Source organism: Brienomyrus brachyistius, chromosome 6 (genome assembly GCF_023856365.1).
Source record: "Brienomyrus brachyistius isolate T26 chromosome 6, BBRACH_0.4, whole genome shotgun sequence".
Classification (NCBI taxonomy): domain Eukaryota; kingdom Metazoa; phylum Chordata; class Actinopteri; order Osteoglossiformes; family Mormyridae; genus Brienomyrus; species Brienomyrus brachyistius.
This window is the reverse complement of record NC_064538.1, coordinates 14,064,316-14,087,586: the sequence shown is the minus strand read 5'-3', so window position 1 is coordinate 14,087,586 and position 23,271 is coordinate 14,064,316. Positions and strand designations below refer to the sequence as shown.

Below are 23,271 nucleotides of genomic sequence, written 5' to 3'. Positions count from 1 at the left end.
CCACAATTTATTGAACACATTTTCTTGGTCAGACTATGTTAAATGAAAATCAGAGTCATCGATCAATCATCTTCAGGTATGTATACTCAGGCGGTCACAGAAAAAAAACACTTTCAAACCTTTGGCACTGTTAAAATCTTTCTTTCTCTCCCCCTCACTTCATGCTTACTAAAGTACTAAAATAACCAGAACCTCAAACATCTGCTGTTCTCCCAGGATGTTCACAAGTTATTTTAGAAGAATGTTGAAGGAACATTCATTTCACCAATAACCTTTCTTTTCTGTTGCTTCCCAGAGGCATCTACCAACAAAAACACAACAGCGGGACTCTTTGCATACCACACCCCATGTGATGTGCAGATGTACCTCCTGCATAGGACACATGAAGGCTTGCTGTCGCGGAAGAAGGACAAATCCGAAATCGCGGAGTTTTTGTGAAAGAAACCCTGGTTGCCTGCTCTCTCTGGTCAGCAGGGAAATAGGGCAGCCAGTCTAGTTGCAGGATGTGGAGACTGACAAAAGCCTTCACATGTTTCTCAACGAGCATCAGTGCAATTCAGAATTATTCCATATGCTGGGAACAGACACATTGACCACTGTACCAGTGGACTGTGACGTACTAGCAGGAGCACAGACTGTCATCTTGGTGAGGTACTTGGCCACTAATTGTTTCTATATCTTATTACCAGAGGGATGTTCTTGTTCTTGGTAGAGTATATCACAATGGAAGTACCTTCAAGAAAAACATCTTCCCATATTCTTCCCATCTTCTCTCAATCACAAGGATGAATCACACATTATATCATTCAATATTCAGCACAACCCGCATCCCTTAATGTCTCTCTCCTGCTCCTCCATAAACAGGATAATTGTCACATGATGCTCAAATCTAAATGCTATGCTTCATCTATCCCATATATCTCTGACTGCATCTAGTTTGTGTCTCCTGCATCAAGCATGTCTGGTATCATATCTGGTTAATATAACAATTCACCATAGATATGATATGATTTGGAAAGATTTCCCTTCAAATCTCTACATTCTTCGTGGCTACTATATGGTAACAGCTGCTTCTCCTTTTGAGTTGTAAATTCCGTAAAATGGATCTGAGTAGATGCTCATATTACAGGCAATGCAAGCAGTGGAATGCAGTGGAATTACAGTGGAATGCACCTTGGTGTCACTGTGTTGATGGCAGGCAGTCACAGCTCTTCTCTTGAGGATGGTTATGGTGTCCCACAGCTTTCACTGAAGAAGGCACAATCATGACACATGGTTCATCTGAGCCATCTTCATAAGAATATGCATAGATCATGCTGATAGTAAAAGTCTTCGGCGCTTCTGAACTGTAGGAAAAGTGTGGCGCTTCTGAACTGTGAACTTTGCCAGTCATTCGGAGGCTGAGGTACTTCCATGATTTAGTACCTTTCAGAGTGAGCATCACTCTCAATTTTATGCAAATGGACTAACATGTTCAAATCAGTTGTTCATAGAAGGTCGAATGAATGCAATAATTACAACAAAAACTATACAATTTTTGAACCTTGATCATTTATGCATATAAGTAAAAACTATGGATAAACTATGGATATAAAGAACGAATGGCAGTGTTTGCATACAAATATTGCTAAAAAAATCATGAGTTCATGACTCACAAATAAAAGTGAAATTCAATTTTTCTGAGGAATAAGGCGATTAATAACATAATAGGAGGGTTATACTGGAGTATAGGAAAAGTCAGCAAATCTCAGGTCAAATAAAAATTGTATAACCACACATCCATGTGTGGAAAGTAACGTGGAAAGTGCTTAGTCAATGCAGCCAATAAACACACGGTCCGGAACAGCACAACCAAATCCACTGCTAACCAGCTGACTGAGTGCAACCATTGGAATATATGGAAAACACGATACACTAGACTGTAAGTGTATACACTCAATGTAAAGTCAATGCAGACAACTTTCTTACTTTAGCCTGCTATCCAATGGAAGAAATGTAAAGATGAGGTCATCTGAAATTGACCAAAAGTTTATATGGGAATCCCTTTTCAGAGGAGGGACGGAGGACGGGGGTTACGGGCACATCCCGAGAAAACGGATGCAAAACCTTTTTTTGTAACAGGAAAGGCAACAAACAGTGCAAATACAAGCACATGTGCCAACAGAAAGACTGAGAGACGGGATGACAATCAGCGTGAACGTTTCCACTCACGTGACACCTGATGCTACTCCATCGTCACTGTAAAATAACAGTATCTTTCCATAACACATACAGATAAACTGAATTACTTTTTTCCAGTTCAAGCTCACTATATTGACAGCGACTAATAATAAGTACGTACATCAGTATATCAATTCAAAAATAACAAACACAAAATAAAAAGACAGACTTCCCATTCAGAGTAAGGAATTAGATTATTATAGTTTGTTATAGATTATTATAACATACATAAAATTAAGTCAACGTTTTATTTGCGCAATGGCACATTAATGATTTTCAGTTTTAAGTAAATAAATACTATATAATAACATTAATAAACTAAAGCAGAATATTTTTCTCACCTTAATCATTTTTCATAACACGAAGTAGATTTCCTCTAACTCTAACTCAAACTTAGTTACACTGATTTAATCAGATTAGTTAGACTCTGGAGGCATGTACTCACTGAGGGTTTCAGTGGTTCTGTGACTACATGCGATGTATTTAGAATTACAGTTTAACACAGTGTTGCCATTCGCTGTAAATTCGTTAATGTGTTTCGGAGCCCTGCCATCCTCATTCCAATAGCAGGATCTATGTCCCACACTATTTGCTGTACTTTTGCCAGAAGGTCTTTTTAGTAGTTTAAATATTACCTCAGCTATAATTTGTGACAGTACTGTTTTGACTTTCCTATATCATGAGCTTCTTTTCCTTCTTGGCACGCTGTCCCTCCGGTCGCCCCCATGACCTCACGCGGATGCACACACATCCCACTTTTTTATATATCGTTCCCACAGCTGGAAGCAATGAGGGTTTATTCAAATGATGCACAGAACACCCCACAACTGCTTGACAAAAAAAAAAAAAACTAAATTGTTAATGGAGACCATACTAATTTTCTTTTCTCAAGAGGACCAAGCTAAGGATAACTCAAGAGAAAATCAGCTGCTGTGGATAATATTTTTATCGATAAGGTTTGTAAAATTAATCAGTGGTTATAGCGTATAAACAATGCATTAGGCGTTTAATGAAAAGATCACTTTAGAGCAGGATTCCCCAATTCTGGTCCTGGAGGGCCAGAATCAAACATAACATGCAGATTTCCCGGCTCAAACACACCTTATTCAACTAATTACCAGGTTTAGTAGGTGCGTCTGAGGAGGAAAATCAGCAAACTGTGTCACGAATTGGCCCCCCCAGGACCAGAACTCTGCTTTGGGGTGTGTGTGGAACATTAATTCATAGTATTGTGATTTGAGAATTAAAATACCTATTTGTATTAATGGAAGGAAGGCAAGGCAATGATGAGTGTGAGAGATGGCAATAGGAATCATCTCTACAAATATCGTGACATGAAGAAATTAACCAAAAACTGTGTGAACTATAGAACCAGCTAACTTTGGTCAATTAACTGAGTCTCAAGTTTCTACGGTCCTGCACTCTGCTTCCTAGAAAGAAAAATTCACTTCACAAGTACTGTTTTGCACACAAGTACTATTTTATCTCCTTTTCAAAGAAAACAATTTAATCAACAATTAAACCAAAGGGGAAGTGAGTACTAAGCTGTGTAAATCCCGTACAACAGCGTTTCCCAATCTGGTTCTTGGGGACCTACAGCTGGTCCATGTTTTAGCTCCATCTGAGCTCCCTGGCAGACAGTTCATATTTTTGCTCCCTCCCAGATCCCACAAAAAAGTGAACTATCAGTGGGTCCCCAAGGAGCAGACTGGGAAACACTACCATACAAGCTTGCAGAGAGCTGAGACCGGGGAGATAACGCCGGCGGCACGTGTTAAACAAGGCTTAAGGCCACATGACCAGTCCGAGGCCAAGGTAAGCGCAGGAATCCCCTGGCGACCGGCGGATGGTAAGACGAGCTTGCAGAAGCCAGGGACAGCCCAGATATACAGTATTCCACACAAAGACTGCGGCTTATCTCATCTCGTTAGAATTCGGGGCTGTTTGGGTGAGCCCGCCCAGAACACTTACAAAGAATCTCTCAGCTTGACTTCCCATGCCCTGAGATAATGCCGAGGGTTTCATGTAATGGTAAATAGACGACTTTTCAGGGAAAGGGAGTGCAGTGGTTAGCTAGATAAATGCGTGCCAGGAAGGCCAAAGCTGAAGTAATTGTGTTGATGTTGTCAGGAGGACACACAGGCAGGATGGTGAGACATGCCAGACCTCAATCTGAAGACACACAGCACTGAAGAGTCACCAGGCAGCTACACAGATACCTGAGGTCTGAGGACCTGCTCACCTGAGATAAAGAACTTTGAAGTCGGGTCTCCCTTTAGTATGCTGAACTGTTTTAATGAGAATTCACATCGTATCTTTCTCCAGGACTAATCCAACTGCTTATCCAGTGGAGGGCTGTGGAGTCAGCCTGGAGAGCTGCCCGGTAACCAGGGGAAGCAAGGCGGGGAACCGGCGGGGAAGCACCTTGGAAGGGCGCCAGTAAGACACGGGCACTTTTTAACCCAAATAACTGAATGTGAAGTTCTTAGATCGTATAAAGAGGCCACATACTTAAGTTAATACAAAGTTAGGAAATTCCTGTGCAAATGCCCATTAAGTTAATAAGTTATGGTTTAACTCAAATACTGTCTATGTGGTAATAATCTGAAGAAAAGTCATTTTAGAACTGAATTCACCTAAAACTATATCCTTTCCCTCTTTAAATCATTAGACACACCAAAATAATATTTAGCGAATTATGCCTTGCTTTTCATAAAATTCTGAGTCCACCCGTCCTCCTGGGAAAACAGTATAATAAAATTCCACCTTTTTGGACATTATCTGCATGGATTAAAGCAAGTCGGTTTATAATGCCAATCAGCATACAATTGTTTATGATGCAATGTGAGGCCACATCTAGACTTAGAGAAATGAATATTGATTTGTGAACCAAAGCACTAAACAAAAAAAACACCAACTCTGCATCTCACATGCAGCACAGGATTAATTTCACGTCTGTTATATATGGAGCGTAACCAGGGAATAGCTGTTGCTTATCCCCAGAGCTGGGTTTACCTAGAACGCCCAGCCCAGCACCTCTTTCATACCTATCAGGTTGCATTGTTCTGTATGGGTGATGTCTTCTGTTTTGTCTAAACTCTTGGGTTGAATCAGGTCCATCACCTGGTTCACTCTGGGCTCTGGGTTTGTATAGGGAAAGGAGAGTCACACAGTGGTAGTGGTAGGGGGTGGGGGACCCCTTTGGGGGTATCAGAGATGCCTGCTGCCAAACAGCTGTGGGCCCCGGTGCACTTTAAGGACTGAGTGATTGATTCAGGACAACATTGCTGCAAGGGAAATGCTGGCACCTAAAAGGTAACCTGGCGGAGGCAGACATACTGCAAACGTGCTTAAGGTGCGTTACTAGGCCCCCGCATGCCGCCAGCCAAGAGTGAAAAATGAAGACAAAAAAAAAAGATAAACACTGCCAGCGATGTTAAGTATTTCTAAACTATGCCCCCCCCTTCAGCATAACACATAAAAATGACTGAGGACAAAACTGAACATGCACCACCGTCACAGACAGCCAAGAGAAAATGGCGGTAATCACGCAGCGGGGAGAGTTTGCAGGATGAAATGTTTGCGACTGTGAGACAACTGTAGCAAATAAAACATGACAGAGCAGGATGGGCGCCTTTCTGGAGCATTCCGCGACGAGCGACTGAAAGCACAGGCCTCCGTTTTTTTCCCCAAAGAAGCCGAAACTGGGAAAGAAGGAAGTGAGATAAATGTAATAAAGTAATGTGGTAATTAACCGTACTAATGGAAAAGCACTCATTAGCATGCAGATTAGCTGACTGCGTTTTACGGCCCGTTCCTTTGAGCGCGCGTACAAGTAGGTCCCCGTGGACATGCGAGTCACACACCAACAGGTGCACCGATGGGCACTGGACTGACATGTTCACAGTGGGGGGGGGGGGGTCTGAGCACCAAATAAACATTTACACACTTGAAGCATCCCTCGCAGTCGATGCTCCCTGTGGTCTCCTTGATCGTGCGCTCGGAGACGAAGGCCGGGTACTCGGTGTCGCATGGCACCACCGTGGTCCTGCCACTCCGCTGCGCTGCGGCTAGAACGCAGAAACGAGAGGTGCACGGGTCACGAGAAAGAGCGGGCGGGACGACGGCAGCCACCCTGCGAAATCTGCAGCTATTTCACAAGTCATGGGAAAAAAACAAAACAAGAGTTTTACATTTCAATTTAATTATATATTTCATTTAACTCACTCTTTAGCCAAATAGTAAAAATAAACTAATAAAATTAACACTCAAATAGTTCCATAATAAATAAAACAAGGACAAGCAAGCTAAATACAAATACAAGCAAACTAAGACCGCAGCACAAAGAAAAGTTTTCTGACCTCAAACAGCTATTATTAGTTTCAAGATGCTGCCACCTAGTGCTAATTTAGTTAAATTACAAGCGGTTAGTAACATTACTACACTGAATACAAGTCTGTCAGGTCATCTGAGCCATACTGACACAGACAAATAGATTACAAGAGATTATAGTTTCCTCTCAACAAACTGATCCTTCTGGAAGACACACTGCATAAATAGGAAACACCCCTGCTTGCATATAAGTGTATTCTAACCTGATACAAAGCATACACTGAAGTCTATGTTGAATTGTTCTATAAAGGAAAATGTGATACAGGCCAAACACATTCTTGTGGTTGCATTAAACATCTAAAAGCCACAAGACTATGCTTGTACCTGGCTGTATGAAAAACGCACCACATCAGCAAGCTCATCTTAAGCAAACATTCAAATTGCAATCAAAGGGAGGCTTGAACATTTCAAAGAAGCCCGTTTCTATGCAGCTATTTTAATGACTGCGGAGCGCGTTCAGGTCCAGGGGGCTACAGAAGCACATGCCAGCAGGATGGAGACCCAGCAGAGCGGCTCGTGACTGCAATCTCTGGATTACTTCATGTGACCCCATCGCAGACGACTCACAGTCAGAATGGGCTCCTAAAAATTGGGTCTCCAACATTCTCCTACAGGGCTAAGACAACGAGGAGCCACATTTGGCGGGACGGGAAACCATGCCTTCCCCTAACCGGGGGGGGGGGAGAGGTAGTTCAGCTCCAGAGAGTTGAAGTCCAGACCTAGGTTTTGCTTCAACCAACCAGGCGAGTACTCTGTGATTGTTACTCTTTATGCTCAACTGGTCGATTGAGACAAAATCTTAGTCTGGATTTTTACTCTCTGGACCTGAATTACCCAATTCTGCCTCTAACACTGTCCTTACATTAGGATAAACAGTTTACTGTACAAACCAATTCACACAGATTACACCTTGAAACTACTGACTTTGACGTGACTATACAGTTACGGTACATTTTAGGTCTGTCTTTAACTTGTGTGTTTATTTATATGCTGTATTCAAATGTTTTGTTTATTATTTTTTATAAATTAATACATATGATAAATACAGTACCAGTCAAAAGGCTGGTCACACCTATACACAGAAATATTTATTTTTACTATTTTCTACATTTAGGAATAATTATAAAGACATCAAGTTATAAAATAACATATGTGGAATTATGCACTGGCGAAAAAAGTTTTAAACAAAAAAAAATTGTTGGGGTGGTAGCTCTGTGGGTTGAGACTCAGAAGGTCGCTGGTTCAGATCCTGTGGTCGGCAGAGTGATCTCACCATTGGGCTCTTGAGCAAGGCCATTAGCCTCAATTGCTCCAGGGACTGGCTGACCCAACTGTTTCCTCTACACCAGTTCAATGAGGTTGTCTCATGGGAAGCTTTTCCAGCTGTCCTGCAGGAGGTCCCATATATATGCTGAGCTCTCATTGGCCGCTTTTCCTTCACTCTCTGGTCAAACTCCTCCAAAACAATCTCTACTGTTTAGGTCAGGTGACCAGGTCATGTGATGCGACACTATCGCACTCCTTTGTAGATGGTCTGGCGGCAGTGTACACTTAATGGCCATTTTATTAGGGCACACTGCATGCAGTCAGCGAATCCTGCGGCCACAAATGAATACATGCAGCACAGAGAAAGGGCCAAGAGGTTCAGTTATTGTGCGGCTAAGTGTTAGAACAGCTAAGACTAAGTGATTCTGAATGTGGGGTGACTTGGTGCCAGTCATGACAGTTCCAGCATCTTTGAATCAGCAACCCGGTTTTCACAAACTACAGTGTCTGGAGTTTACAAAGAATGGTGTAATGAACAAGAAAAACATCTAGTCAATGGCATTTTGGTGGCCAAAACACCTAGTTAATGAGGTGGGGACGTGGCGAAATGAGTGTGGAAGAGCCAGACAGGAAGTCCGCAAGTTAAGAAAATAACAGTACTAGCGCATAACTGCTCTATCCCTGAGATGGTTCCAGAAGCAGAATCGCATTCTACCTAGTACTATGTATTAAGTGCCTTCCAATGCATGTGATTGCAGGTACATATTGTATTATATGCCAAACGTTTTAATGCCTCACAAGGACCGAAGGATTAATACATTAGACTTTGATATCCATTATCTTTATAATCTTATTCTTTTTATTCATAAGGCAACAAAAACAAAACTATTCGTACAACAGAGAAAAAAAAGGATGGATGAAAGACAGTAGAAAAAGTGCATGTAGGTGCCAGACTCATTCAGATGATCTGCCTGTCTTTATCTCATAATCGCTCAGACGAATGAGTATGAGAAAGTTTGGGGCAGGAGCCTTCCCATCCAATCAGAGACACTGGGCAGCCGGGAGCAGGCAAGGCCTGTGGGACAGTGTGTCGGGTCACCAGGTGCCCAGCCCCCCCCGCCGTCAAACTCACCTGCTGCAGTGAGGTCTGAGTGCCACCAGCTGTACAGGTTAAACTCCACTAGAAATCTAGAAATTGAAGATGACAGAATTAAATGTTACAGGTCTGGAAGCAAACAACACAGCTAGTTATTTAATTTTCAGTTCAATGAAAGCATAAAACAGGTTCATTCGTTAACGTGCGCCCATCAGCCACGTTTCTTACTGACGTGTAACACAAAAGGGACGACAAACTCTAAAGGCTACCTTGATCGAAAACATTACGCACATTAAGAAATCTTTAACTTGTATCCCATAATTACTAAGAAAGACAGACTGCGTAGAGACCACCCAGGAGAGAGGAGGAAGGCCTTAAAATCACGTGGGGCGGGGAGACACCAGCTCAGCGCCACCACATACGGTTACGATTAAACGCCACCGCGATTCATGTGCGAACGGCACGCGATAACCCCACAGCATCGGAGTGCCGGCCCTACAGGGCAGCCAAGCCACCGTAAAACAGTCAGTCCAGGTGTCCTTACATGACAAGTTCAGTGAAGAGCCATTTCACAGCAGCGAAGACAGCGAGGTATGGCTGAGAGAAAACAAAATGAAAGGAAACGATAAAAAACAGGGAAATTACTACATCAAGCCGGTCTGATCAAAACAGAGATCTACGTGCATACTCGTAAACTGCTCAATGAAAGGACAGCTTACTGAATTTCATGTCATTATGAATGTGGCTACCCCAGCTGTCATGTGTGGGGACCACCTAGGAGAGAATTTCCCCAAATGGCAACAAATAAATCAAATACCACATATTAGCAGTGAGATATGGAATTGAGAGAAAGATCCAGAATCCACTTTTAAAGACCTGTCACTGACTGTTCGGAACTTAATCACAGACAGCACATAAGTCCAACCCACAAAATTATGGCATATAAAACTACCGACATAAATCTGCACTTGTCAGTGCTGCTCTGTGCCCAGGTTCCAGTAAAATGTAGAAATATGCAGGTATCCATACTTGTGTAATTGCACTGAATTTCATGAACTGTTAATTATATAGTCTCCGGCTGATTACTCAGCATTACGAAACAAAAACCAAAATAACATAGACTAAAATAGAGTAAAGACTAGGAATAGACCAAAACTGAGAAAGAATTTTAAGTGCAGTTGACAAATGCAGCAATAATATTGTTTCTTTTCATAAATTTGTTTTTACAATGTATTTCGCATGCAGTGAATGGGGAGGAAATCTAACTTCAAAAACATATTTATGTGAAAGCAGTAAGTAATATACCATGTAGGACACATATATAATGTAGAGGAAATCAGTAATGATGTACTGTTCCTCCGGGACATCAAAAGGTGAACGGCACAACCATGAAATTCTTCATAGGTAGAAAATAGCTTAGAGGTCATGCTTGAAAATACTTACATCTAATAAGCTGCGTGCACTGGCACTGCTCTCGGCATCGATTTTACAGATGGCTTGATAGTTGTAAAGAGTGACCCTAAAAAGGAAGAAAGGTCTGAGAGGAGATCCAGTTCTACACAATGGTGCTGGGAAGCACTCGCTTCAGGTCCGGTTAGTTAGTTTCAGTTGAATTTTCTGGCTGTGTAAAGCAGCTAAGACAATATTCACAGAGAAGCCTATGTGACACAAAAACAAACAAGCAACCGGAGAAGGTAAAACCTCTAAATGCACAGACTATAATGACCAGATCACCTACAAATGATAGAGTTCTACATAAGGTGCTGTATGCTGGCTTTTTCAGGTCCTCAGTAAATTATCTCTTGATTTATCATTCCACTGGTTCTGGAGAGCGCCAAGCAAGAAAACACCAGAGAGGTTTAATCACTGGATCTTATATCCATCCAAACACGGACCGAAGGACCGAGTTAGACCCTCGACATGGCGCTGGAGACTAAGGACTGGCCACGCTCATGCATACCTTCGAAAACAGCAACTGCACCAGAGCAGCCATTAGCCTGGTGATTAAAGAACTGCACTGGAGACTCAGTGGATCCTGGTTCAGGTCCCAGAAGAGGCCAGGCTAATTTTACCCATAATCTAAGAACTTGGATGACTTCAGCTGACACTTACATGTACGATACAAGCCAGTATTTTTTAAGCCGGTGTGGCGTTTGAACCGTGGTGTGCTGTGTGTGCGTGAGTGTTTATAGAAGCCAAATAAAACAAGCTTAGTACTGATAGTTCAATTATGAATGTACTGTAAGTGGCTTGGGGTGGCATGGTGGTGCAGTGGTTAGCACTGTTGCCTCACACCTCTAGGACCCGGGTTCGAGTCTCTGCCTGGGTCACATGTGTGTGGAGTTTGCATGTTCTCCCCATGTCGTTGTGGGGTTTCCTCCGGGTACTCCGGTTTCCCCCCACAGTCCAAAAACATGCTGAGGTAGATGTGCATGTGTGAGTGCATGGTGTGTGAGTGTGCCCTGCAATGGGCTGGCCCCCCATCCTGGGTTGTTCCCTGCCTCGTGCCCATTGCTTCTGGGATAGGCTCTGGACCCCCCCGCGACCCAGTAGGATAAGCGGTTTGGAAAATGGATGGATGGATGGATGTAAGTGGCTTAAAGAAAAAGCTTTGAGCATAAGTGATATTTCATTCATTTGTCCAATAGGCTTTAAGTGCACTTGTCACATGATCAAATGCAGCTGAGAATAAGCCACCCTACAATCAGAAGATCATGGACAAATTTTGAAAAGAAAAATTTCAGAAAACGCACTTGATCCTGAACCAACAGGTTAACAGCAATGTGATACGTAAATCTGGTAAGTGCCAATTAGTAGTATGTGGTAATCAGTGGCGTGGGATAATCACCATATACAAAGTGGCGGAAAAAAGGGAAACATTGATGTAAGCATCTTATAGACGTTTCTCTGGATGAAAGCATCTGCTAAGAAAACGGGCATAATGCCTTCAGCTGTGAAATAAAGGAGAAGGTAGAGACATGATTATACAATGTTATACTCCAGCAGAAATACAAGTATTCCACAGTACCTCGACATAACATCTCCCACGTAAAGTCATTTAAAGCATACGCACTATGAAAACAGACTCATATTTCATTTTAAAAAAGTGTAAATAAATGCTTTAAACATGCGCTTAGGCCCACGCTAGCAGAAAAAAAATTGCCCTTGAAGGGGCTGGTAAATGCTTTAAGACCAGACTGACCAATCAGAGCTGGCTCCATGGTCTAGGTCCCACTAATGGCGCACAGCGGCAATAAGATGAATGTCAACTCTGCACTGAATGGCCTCTGAAAGCATCACGGGGTTCACGGGGAGCGGATTGACTCTCTCGACGGAGAATGCGGTGTGTTTATTAAATGCCCGAGGTGGTCTTGAGAAAGCGTCTGGGAGATCTCAGCTTTTGTTTTCCCAAAAGTTCACGGGAACGTAGGAGTCAGGTGTGGGGAGAGTGTGGTGTGGAAAGCGGGGGGCTTTAGGGGCTCAGCCTGTTCAGAGGAGGCTCAATCTGGAGACGATTACTAATGGGACGTCAGACGCAGCTTGACACAGTCTTAATAGACCAGGGCCGCTCTGCATACAGCCAGGGGGGAAGTTTTGATTATCTGTCATTAGCAATGACAGCAGGAAGGAATGTGGGTCTTGATTCAATTAAAGCTAAAGGAACTGATAGCATTAGCAGTTCATTTGACTTTGGTGAAATTAAATATTGAAGATTTTCTTCTGTCAGCTTCTCTCCTCCCAAAGACTCTGGGATTAGCATGGAGCTAAATCGCTAATACAGGACTGATCCGCGTCAAAACGGAGGGATGACTGCTTTGGCTGCCTGTAGTGCTGTCTAGGACTGTGGGTCGAATCTTCTTTCTCAGACTACGCTTCTCATCTGAGCTCTGGCATCTGCTAGCTGGGTCTGCAGTTTAGCTCGTCAGTGTGGGGATTGGCCGCACCTTTGGGCCTGTCAGGAGGCAGCAGGTTGCTGATGGTCAGCTAATCAGCACTGGCACCTTTAGGTGATGCTGTGCGACCTCTAACATGCAGAGCATTCAGCTACAGCAGCTTCTCAGAGACGACGCACTCAGGCCGGATTTCGGGTCCCAGGGATGCCCGTTAACATTTTTTTAAACAATACAATATTTTGTCCTTGATATTTAATTACCTGTGTCCATAGTTAAATGGTTTGAATGAGGGAAAAAACTATGTAGGCAAATTTTTTGGTAGCACTTTACATTAACTGCACCTTCATAATGGTTTTATGTTGCATTCATAAAACGTTCAGTACACCTTCATAATATATTCATTAAGTATTCAGAAATCATTCATAAACATCATGTATGTTTACATCCGAACATCCCTTAACAGCTGTAATATACATTAATAACAAACATGATATAATAATAACAAACATTATAGTTGTATAATCATGTAATGTTTATTATTAATGTATATCGAAGCTGTTAAGGGATTTTAGGATGTTAAGGTGAACTTGCTGCTTATGAATGTTCTATGAATGCATTATAAATGCATTATGAAAGTGCACAGCATGTTCTATGCATGCATAATGAGTGCATTATGAATGCATTATGAATGAATATACCCTTTTTATATTTAGATGTGAATACCGAGCATAATTGGATGAGATGTGGCCAGGCACCAAGCTCTCTACTACATTCTAGGTGCCCCCACACCAACCCCAAAAACAGCCCATTCCTCCCAGAGTGCACCCTCCCCCCCCCCAAAAAAAAAAAAACACACCCTCACCTTTTAAATGAGCCCATGGCGAGCAGCTTGCTCATCACAGCCCCCTCCACTTCACCAAAGAACACACCTGTCTGTGGAGGAGACAGGAGAAATTCCTCTGTAGAAATTACTGCTTCAGCGTCCATATCAGCTGCTGCGTGCTACCAAGCAGGCACAGTGGGTAGCCTGCGTATGAGTCTGCCATTTGTCTGTTCTACCCGTGATGCATGGACTTCCTCCCACAATACAAAGACATGCACTGAGGTGCAGTGATGTGTCTAAACTGCACATAGCCTGTGCAGCCTGTGATGCCCTGGCATCCCTTGCCTTGTGTCCTATGCTACCAAACACAGTCTAAAAGCAGCTGGAAGCTGCAAAAGCAGCTGGAAGATCAATGCGTTTTTAATGGCAGAAAATTTTAAGAGCTGCTGAACACTGTGTACCCCCAGTGTTGAGTACTTGTAATGTTGCGCGTCCAGGGCTGGATTTCCGCGGTAATGATCCCCCACGTTTAGTTAATGGGTGATTTTACTGAACATGGCTCAGTCGTTAGAAGGCAGTGCTGTACCTGGGAATAGTCTTCAGACACCAGGATGAAGCCATTGTTGTCGATGAGGTAACAGCTGATATCCTGGATCAGGGCCGAAGGGGGGGGGTGGCAGTGGAGAGACAGGGAGGTGAGTGATGGGCAGAGCAGGTGGGGACCCTGGGGCGGCAAGGACAGCGGCCGGCGACTCACCTCATTCTCGCAGCTTATGGAGCACATCCCGTCGAGGGCGGCACACTGCGCCATGCGCCCGGGGAGGAGAAGAGCAGCCAGAGTAAACAAACACGCACCCGTGCATGGCAACGGCGCTTGCGAAAGTGCCAGAAATGCAAATGAGGCCGACCGCGGCCGCAGAAGGCACACGCCAAAAATCACAAAAACAAACAATACGCTTTAAACAAAGATGGAAGCGTTCAGTGCTAAATTATGAAGGAATGAATGAGCTTCTAACGCCAGTGGTCTGGCGGTTAGAGAGACTGCCCTGAAAGAGGAACCATTTCGTGGAACTGCAGTTCAGTTGACTCATAGTCTATAGATATCTAATAACCAATTCTGGCACCTAGTCTGTCTCACTGGATATAACTTTTTAACTGGATCCAAGGGTTTAACTGGATCTTTGAGATACAACCGTCACCCAAAACACATGCTGCATTGTCAGAGAGCGGGAAAAATACCGCCAAACATAATTCCCTCATCGTCCATCTTCTGCTTCCCAATTTGTTAACACCCAAGGATAATAAACCATATCACAGCATTCTGTCTGTGAGATTTCAATTTTCCGGGAATCTGTGATCCTCGCACTTGTGTTAAGGTCCACATACAGTCCCAAAGCTAGCATGGCTCAGCAGCGCCCCCTAACCCCCAACCTCAAGCCCCACCTAAATAAGAGAGCTGCCCCACTTTCAAAAATCCATCCCTGTATGGCGTCCAACATACTGCCCTTCTAACAGCACTGCCCCTACAAGCACTGGGGTTTACCTGTCGGCTAGCTGTCCAGAACTTTCTTTGGAAGAACTCCAGCTTCATCTGGATCCCCACAGCTGTTGAAGATTGGACACAATGAAATGTTAGACTCAGACCGCACAGGCCCGCCGCATGAGTGCCGTATATCACAAGCTGGCGTTTATTAAGGGGCACGCATTTTATAAAAAACAGTGATGGTCAGCTTTTAAATGAGAAAAAAAGAAGAGATGGAAAGAGGCATCTTTCATGTGCGTGACAGGCATGGCATGATGAAGTCCTTCCTGTCTTGCAGGGTAACATTTTGAAAGGGCTTCCATAAAATACGTAAGTATCTCTTACAGGGGGCTGCACCGGGCTCTGCAGAAACAGCCACAGCCAATGGGAGCAGTCGAACACACAGCCGGCTGGAAATAGCCGCTAAAAAAGCCCAACCGCGAGAATCGCCTGATCCCCCTTATTCGTTTCTATGTGCTCCCTGCGTGACTGGAGCATTCCATGCGGCACTTCAAAAGGGGGGTGCTCAGCTTGGGTGTGAGCGGCTCCCCCCGATGCCCGGATGGACCCCCCCAACTGGGGCCAGCAGGCTGCGGGGACGGGGTTGTGTCCATGCATCCATCAGCCTCAGCGCAGGAGGCCGCAGCATGTGCTGGCAAGGAATTCCCATCATAAATACCGGGCAGCGAATGTCATGTCAGCCTTCCAGAGCATTACAACTGATGCCAGTGGCCAGGTGACCCCCCCCCCCCCCCCCCCCCACAATTCCTCACTCAGCCTGACTGTTAGTGGCTTATCATGAAGAAAAAAAAACACCCCCTTCATATTTAGCAAGAAAACGCAATGAAATGAAGAATCTCTAAACACATATGGTCCTGGTATTGCATGGTAGAATCACTTGGTATAACAGATGCTGTTTATTTTCCCATTTTACCGGTTAGGCCTGCATGACCCACCCAGAAAGGCGGCAGACTCTCCAAGGAGGCGGCGAAGTTACAGGACTTCAGCAGAGAGCAAACTAATCCAGCGTCATTTCAATTAGGAGACGGTCCTAAGCTCCGTACTAAATTTAATTCCTCCAAATTAAATTTACGAACCTCTTCATATACACAGACTTATATTACAATCTAGGCAACAAGAGGGAATATTGATGAAATCCTCTTGCGTGACCCGCATTTAAACTGTAAACATCTTTCTTTGGTGACAATTTCATCTTTTAAAGCTTCTCTCTCTCTTGCTCACTCAAAACAAATTTTGTTGCACCGTATGCAGCAGAAGAAAATGCAGACAATTGTGCAGCAATGTAATTATACAAACGAGAAAAAGCTGTGTGCAGTGAGGCCGGCTGAGCCGCTTCTTCCCTTGCGATTTCCTGCTAGAATGACCATGACAGAAATAAAACTGCTGACTGCATTCACGAGATGTGTGGGACATGTTGTGTAGTCTTATTATTTTAAAAAAAAAAAGGCATATGTACCTGCCTCGTAATCGGGTTTCCGGAAAATACAGCTGATGTACAAAACATTAAAACCAAAATGTAGCATTTTCATGTGGACCGGATGGGGATTGAGGCTCTAAACCAGGTCTCCACTGCCTGAGATTGCATCACCATCCTAAGTGTAGTGGAGAGCTCTGGAGCAGTGTGAGCACTGCAGGCATGATCCAAGGGGCTTTACAGCGAAGGATGTATCACGGAACAGTAATGTTCAACGCGGCATGTAAGTGTAAACGAATTTACAAGGCAGTGTAAAGGAAACGAGATCAATTCATACTATATTGCAGTCTATACAACTACTACAAGCTGAAAAGGGTACAAAAAATAACCTTTATAAAAACAGCTTGTGTCAGAATTTCCATATGATAAATGCTTGTTATAGACTCCGGCTAACAAGAACAACATTCAGATTACCCAGAGCGCATTTCACCGCAGAGCACAGCTTGTGGGCTGTATCTGTTGAGCTTTCCACATCATCACTACATAAATCACCCACACCTCACTTCAGTGAAGATGGCCACCTTCGCTAAGGCGGGCCGCATTTCATCTGTTCCACACTCACCAGCCAAAACCCACACACACACACACACCAAAATCCCCATGCACAGCAGCACAGAAGAGTAATGTTACCCTAAATATCAGGCGTGTCATTGGCGGGAAAGGTCAGCGAGATGTTCCCAGCCCTGCTTTTAGGGTAGCAGCTGGCTGAGCCTAATGGAGAATGGAAATAGCAGGAGGGGTAATCCCCTCGAGACGGGGTTCCTCAGAATCAGGCCAAGGGCTTCTCTACACCGGACACACAGTCAGCCTGCCCCCTGACTACAAAACTGCACATCACATTCAGACCCAGCTAAATAAACGTCAATACGTCTAATTCAATCATATTTCACACTTACGCTCAATTACGTTATACCATGATGGTGTTGAATTCTCCCATCTGATTGGTCAGAGGGATGTTGATTGGTTTTCTCTAACCGCACACATAGTGCCAGCCAGGCGAATCGCAGCAGTAAGTCAAAATGCGATTACAATGTTTAATTCCAACTGACGTTACTCACACAATATAAAATTAATGGAAACTATAAAAACAAAGAAAGCTGCAGATCACTTATAACAATTACAGTACTTCAGGCTGAAGGACAGGACCTGTGGTCAGTGATTTAATACCAATATGATTAACTCATGTGATGCACTTGTAGTCCAGTCATACTTCACAGTCCTGTTTAACCTGCAGAAACGGGCTGGTATGCAAGTCCGGTTTTAATTAACGCCAAGATGTACACAAAGGTTTCTTTGCCTCTGCCGGCATGCATTTAAAAACACATAATGCAAGGCTTGAAGCACATTAACTACAGATTTGGCTGACAGATTTGTACCTAAAGACAAGCAGCTGGGCTTAGCAACGAGCAATTTTCGAAGTAACGACTGGATTATTGTCTTAGCAACGGAAAATTTTTAAATGAACCACACTGGTTTGGGTCGTAGCTATGCAAAATGTTTGATCATTGGCAAAGGTAAGCAAAATGTGTGGTAACTGTGGCATTAGTGTGTTAATGCACTCCAAACCACGCATTATATGTTTTTAAATGGTAAAGCTTTAAAAGATGTTTAAAGTGAACGGCTTGTCTACATTAACCCTTACTTAACCAATTATTATACTCAGTATAAAGTACATTTCATAGTAATATAGCATAACTACAGAGAGGTAAGATTAAACGTAATTTCAACTTGATTTGAGAAATCTGTGTCCCGCTGCCTCTCATATTAGGTGGTTGTTAAAAGTTCACACTGTCTAGATTAATGATTAGTCATCATGATTCATCTCATCCCCCCTCCCCCCCCCACTTTGCCTGGTGGGGCTGTGGTGGAAGAAGGCCGAGCAGGTCAGAGCAGACCACCTGTGCCATGACAACAGACTCCATTTCATTCTGGGGAATCCCCTCAAGCCAGTGAGGACTCCACTGAGAGAGAGAAAAATCGCGGACCGTCTGGGGGTGCCTGAGGACTGCATTGAGGAACAGTGAGTTAGGAGATATAATCCCTCCAGTGTGCCCTGGGACCCCTCCCCTCCCAGAGCCTGGATCCGGTACGGCAGCTCCCTTAGGAGCCGATCAGGTGCCATCCTCATACCCTGACCACTTCAGCTGACACCTCACCATCTGAAGCAGCAGCAGCTCCATTTCAAGGTGCCTCCAAATCCTTGAACTCCTCACGTTTTCTTTCTCACTTCGCCACCACAGGATACCTGCAGTCATCAAACTGGTTTGCCTGTCAACCTCACAATACCCCTAACCCAACTTTCGACTCAACTTTCATGCAACACTGAAGAAGCGCATTAACCATCTGTCTCTGGATGGATTTCATCCACTCTTGCAGCTTTTCTGGAGGCCTCTGATCTCCACAAGCCCCCAACACTATTTCTGGATAAGAGGGAATATCCACCAGATTGAGCAGCTATACTGAGCATTTTCCCCCTATTTTGTCCACTCTTCCCCACACCAGCAGAAAGCGGAATGATTCAAGGTCCTGCCTTCTACTAGTGAGGTAATTCACGGTTTGTTAAGCATCTTTAGAGCCATCCCAAGATTCTTCCAATCTCCTCCTATGCATGAGCTTTGCCATCGCTTCAGCCTTTGTGGCCTGTAGGTAGCATTCAGCAGTCTCAGGAGCCCCTCCTTCATCAGCTTTACAGCTTCACTATGCACAGGTGTACACCAGCAGCTCCTTGGGTTACAGCCATGACAGGCACTGACAGACTCATGGGCACAGCTCTTTGCAGCTGATTGCACAACTGAGGCCTTAAATATGGTCCATTCTGACCTAATGTCCCCCTCTTGAATTCCTCTTGACTTCAGCCAGACATTCCCAGCAAAGCCTGACTGCCTACCTGGGTTATTGTGGTCACCCTGGGCTACTACCCATGCAAGGAATCTAACACATCACTGAGCGGCTATCAGGTACACAAATATCAAAATCAATCCTTGACCTTTGATCTTGGGTCCTATGGTACCATGTACACTTATGAAGTTCTTTGTGTTTGAACATGGTACTTGTTATGGACAATCGATGGCTTGCACAGAAATCCAGTAGATTCGGGAGGCCATTCATCCGAATCTCACCCTTCCAGGAATCTTTAGTCTTCCTCATTGGAGCACGAAAGTCTCTCAGTAGGACCACAGAGCCCCTAGCCGGGCCCATTCAAGCATCTCACCCACTTTCTCTAAGATGGCTGAGTACTCCGAAATACTGCTCGGTGTAAGCATGTTACCAGCAGTCAGTTTTACTCTCTGCAACTTCATAGTGTCATAGGTCTCATGGGGCAGCACTCTTGTCCACTGGGAAATTTCAGGTTGCACTGTTTTCTGTCTGGGACTTTTGAGACTTCCACCATGGGGAAATTCCAGATCAGGATAGACTTGACCTTTGACCCAGAGGTTTGTTTCCAGAGGTGAGGATGACTACTTCAAGCCAAACTCTAGCTTGGGCTCCCTCCCCACCAGAGAGGTAACGTTCCACATCTCCAAAGCCAGTGTCTGTTGCCAAAGTCTAATCCATCAGGGATCTTCCCACTCATACTTGCCTCCCAAATGGCACTGCAACAAACCATACCTTTCATCTTGCAGGTGGTAAGACCACAGGAACTATCATCATTGTTAGTTTTTGTTCATGCTAATCCAGGCCCAATCAAACTTGATGGAGGAATCCAGGTTCTCCAAGTGAGAAAAGTTCATATTTGTGAAGAAATAAGCTGATGAGCATGATGAGTGGCTGGCTGTAGCAAGATTAATGTATTAATATCGTAATGTTGTATTACTGTATTCTGGGAACTAAATACTGTCAGCAAGGCTCATACGTCAACAGGCCACACAAACTGAAAATGAAATCGAATTATAACAGAAGCAGCAAATCCTTTGTACTTATAAATAACACGCAACCTACATGCAACATAGCATGTACTGTATAAAGTAGATCTCCACTCTAATGAATTACATGACATTCAGGCATTTAGTAATTATCAACATCATGACCTAAAATTCCATCATTCTATGAAAGTGTATAATATTTATGCAACAGCTGGCTTCACGTAATTTATAAATTCAAATTGAGTCTAAAACAAAAAAAGAATGGTAATAATTTGAGATCATGGAGGCCTGACCAGGATAAGTGGTTAGAAGATGAATGTATGGAATAATTTAAGACTAAGCATATTGCAGACTTTGTGTTTACACCAAAATATCAAAAACATATGGTACTCAGAACTCAAAAAGGAAAATGAGCTTTTTCGGTCATTTGGTTGCTTGTTTCAACAGCAGGTCGAGAGACATAAATTAGCAGAAGCGTGGCATGTGAACTGCAGCCTGAATGCAAGCAAGGGCCACATTTTATGCCCCAATATAGCCTCCAGTGAGATGCTCATTACATAACTTATCATTCTAGTTAAGGGCTGGGCGTGGCCACTTTAAGAGCAACAGAACCGCATTTAAAGAACCAATAAAAAAGCTTATGTTTACAGAGGATTCGTTTTCAGTTTCTCATTTACAGACATAGTGATCCTAGGAGAATACGATATATGTGTCAAGTAATGTAAACACAGTCATGACGTCGGAAAACTGCAGGCTTATCTTTCCTTGGCTCAAGGCCTGAGCTAACTAAAAGGCATCTGGCAAGCAAAATTATAGGGTCTTAGTTGCTTATGTGTGAACACATACATGCATACGTGAACACAAATATGGCTGCATAGCCTGAAAAAATGCTGCAAAGTATGAATGTCTTAAGTGAACAAATCTACGCCTCAAAAGACCCAAACAATTATCCAAATTTTTAAACAGAACCAAATTTTATTTGTATCCAGATTTCACAGAAGAAACAAAATTGTGTTATGTGGAAGAAAAAATCAGAAAAAATAAGAAAATTCCTGCTGAATCTCCACCGTACGACTGCTCAAAGCCCAGTTAGGATGTGCTTCATTCCTACTGTTTGGTAACATATGTCTGAAAACCCCACAGCATTCAGATCATAATAACTGATAAAGTGGAGTTCAGCTGAAGTGGGTTAGTGCTCAGTGGTAGATCTAACCGTATGGTCCTGCAGAGAACAGCTGTTCTTCCAAGGCCTGGGGGGGCATTTACAATTGCATGAATAAAGCATTTTTAATGAATGGAAAGACCAGAACATTTTAAGTGAAGTTGGCGACATACCACAGGCCAATATACAAAGATATAAGCAAGCAGAAACCAGAAATACTTACAATCACCTGTGAGAACCTCTCTGCTTGCAATGTCAAACGGAACCATGTCACAAGGGATGGAACAGGAAGTTACTAGAACAGGAATGACACAGGCCTGCACCCAAAACTCAGAAGTACGCAGATAAGAGGTGCGTGAATGACGATTGAAGAACGTGAGAGGCCTGCTTCGTTTCACCGGGAGGTTACAGAAACCGGTGTGACCGAGGCAGTGGGAAACGACTCGAAATGCCTGCTAGTCATGGAACTGTGGAACATTAGGGTGGAGCAATCCCACAATAACCTGTCACAACCCAGCAGCTTACAAGAAAATGGCCTGGGATGCAGATGGTCTGTGTAAGGACTCCTCTGTCTACCCCATATTGGCCCGCACACTCATACTAATACTCATACTAAAAAACTGACTTGCACAATGACACGTGAATGCTCTACAGCTACTATCATTTAAATATTTCCGAATAAAACTAACTGACCCGTGGTATTTCACAAAGCGCTGGTACCTCACAAATCTCAGCCCCGCAGTGTTTCTCTGAAAGTTCTTTGAGTTCCTCCTGCAGTTCAACGATATACAGGGAGGTGTTGTCAATGTGAGTGGCCTTTAAGGGACTGGCATGCCATCCAGGGTGCACCCTCTTACAGGTCTGTTCTGTGCTGTTCTATGCTGCCAGGCTCCAGCTCCATCAGTGGATCTCTGTGATATATAATTGGTAGCACTTGTTAGTTAGTTACTGATTCCATGGTCGTTCATCATTTAATCAATCATGACGTTTCATTAATAATGACAGTTCATGTCCTTGAGTACTTGAATCGTAAAAGTTATTTGTGCCCCCTCATATAGTGCTACCTGACATTCTTTGGGACATTATAATTAAACACTATGAAAATGAGGAAGCATCAGAGCAGATAATATGCCTCATAATATATAACTATAATCAAAAATATTGGGACACCTGCCTTTACACACACATGAACTTTAATGACATTCCATTCTTAATACATAGGCTTTAACATGGAGTTGGCCCACCCTTTGCAGATATAACAGATTCAACTCTTCTGGAAAGGCTGTCCACAAGGTTTAGGAATGTTTGTATGGGAAGTTTTGACCATTCTTCCAGGAGAGTATTTGTGAGGTCAAAGACTGATGCTGGACGAGAAGGCCTGGCTCACAGTCTCCCCTCTAATTCATCCCAAAGGTGTTCTAATGGGTTGAGGTCAGGGCTCTATGCAGGCCAGTCGAGTTCCTCCACACCAGAGGCACTCATACTGTGCATGTCCTTATTGACCTTGCTTTGTGCAATGGTGCGCAGTCATGTTGGAAA

General features: G+C 43.6%; 1 protein-coding gene and 2 long non-coding RNA genes across 3 annotated transcripts in view; 2 read left to right on the top strand and 1 right to left on the bottom strand.

Annotated features, from left to right (window-relative positions):
* cacna2d3a (calcium channel, voltage-dependent, alpha 2/delta subunit 3a) overlaps window positions 1–23,271 on the bottom strand; it is a 154,507-nt gene that overhangs the window by 5,439 nt on the left and 125,797 nt on the right. Inside the window, exons 28-36 of the mRNA XM_049017799.1 lie at window positions 15,234–15,295; window positions 14,448–14,492; window positions 14,277–14,339; window positions 13,730–13,800; window positions 10,418–10,493; window positions 9,519–9,571; window positions 9,011–9,066; window positions 6,170–6,290; window positions 5,268–5,360 (exon numbers count right to left, since the gene is read on the bottom strand). Coding sequence (XP_048873756.1) covers window positions 5,268–5,360; window positions 6,170–6,290; window positions 9,011–9,066; window positions 9,519–9,571; window positions 10,418–10,493; window positions 13,730–13,800; window positions 14,277–14,339; window positions 14,448–14,492; window positions 15,234–15,295 — 640 coding nt within the window. The remainder of the gene's footprint in view (window positions 1–5,267; window positions 5,361–6,169; window positions 6,291–9,010; window positions 9,067–9,518; window positions 9,572–10,417; window positions 10,494–13,729; window positions 13,801–14,276; window positions 14,340–14,447; window positions 14,493–15,233; window positions 15,296–23,271) is intronic.
* On the top strand, window positions 3,903–5,240 carry LOC125745213 (uncharacterized). The gene is made up of 3 exons (XR_007398595.1): window positions 3,903–4,035; window positions 4,351–4,444; window positions 4,546–5,240. It is a non-coding gene; the product is annotated as an uncharacterized LOC125745213 (long non-coding RNA).
* Window positions 5,757–16,625, top strand: LOC125745214 (uncharacterized). Its single transcript, XR_007398596.1, has 2 exons — window positions 5,757–5,966; window positions 16,154–16,625. It is a non-coding gene; the product is annotated as an uncharacterized LOC125745214 (long non-coding RNA).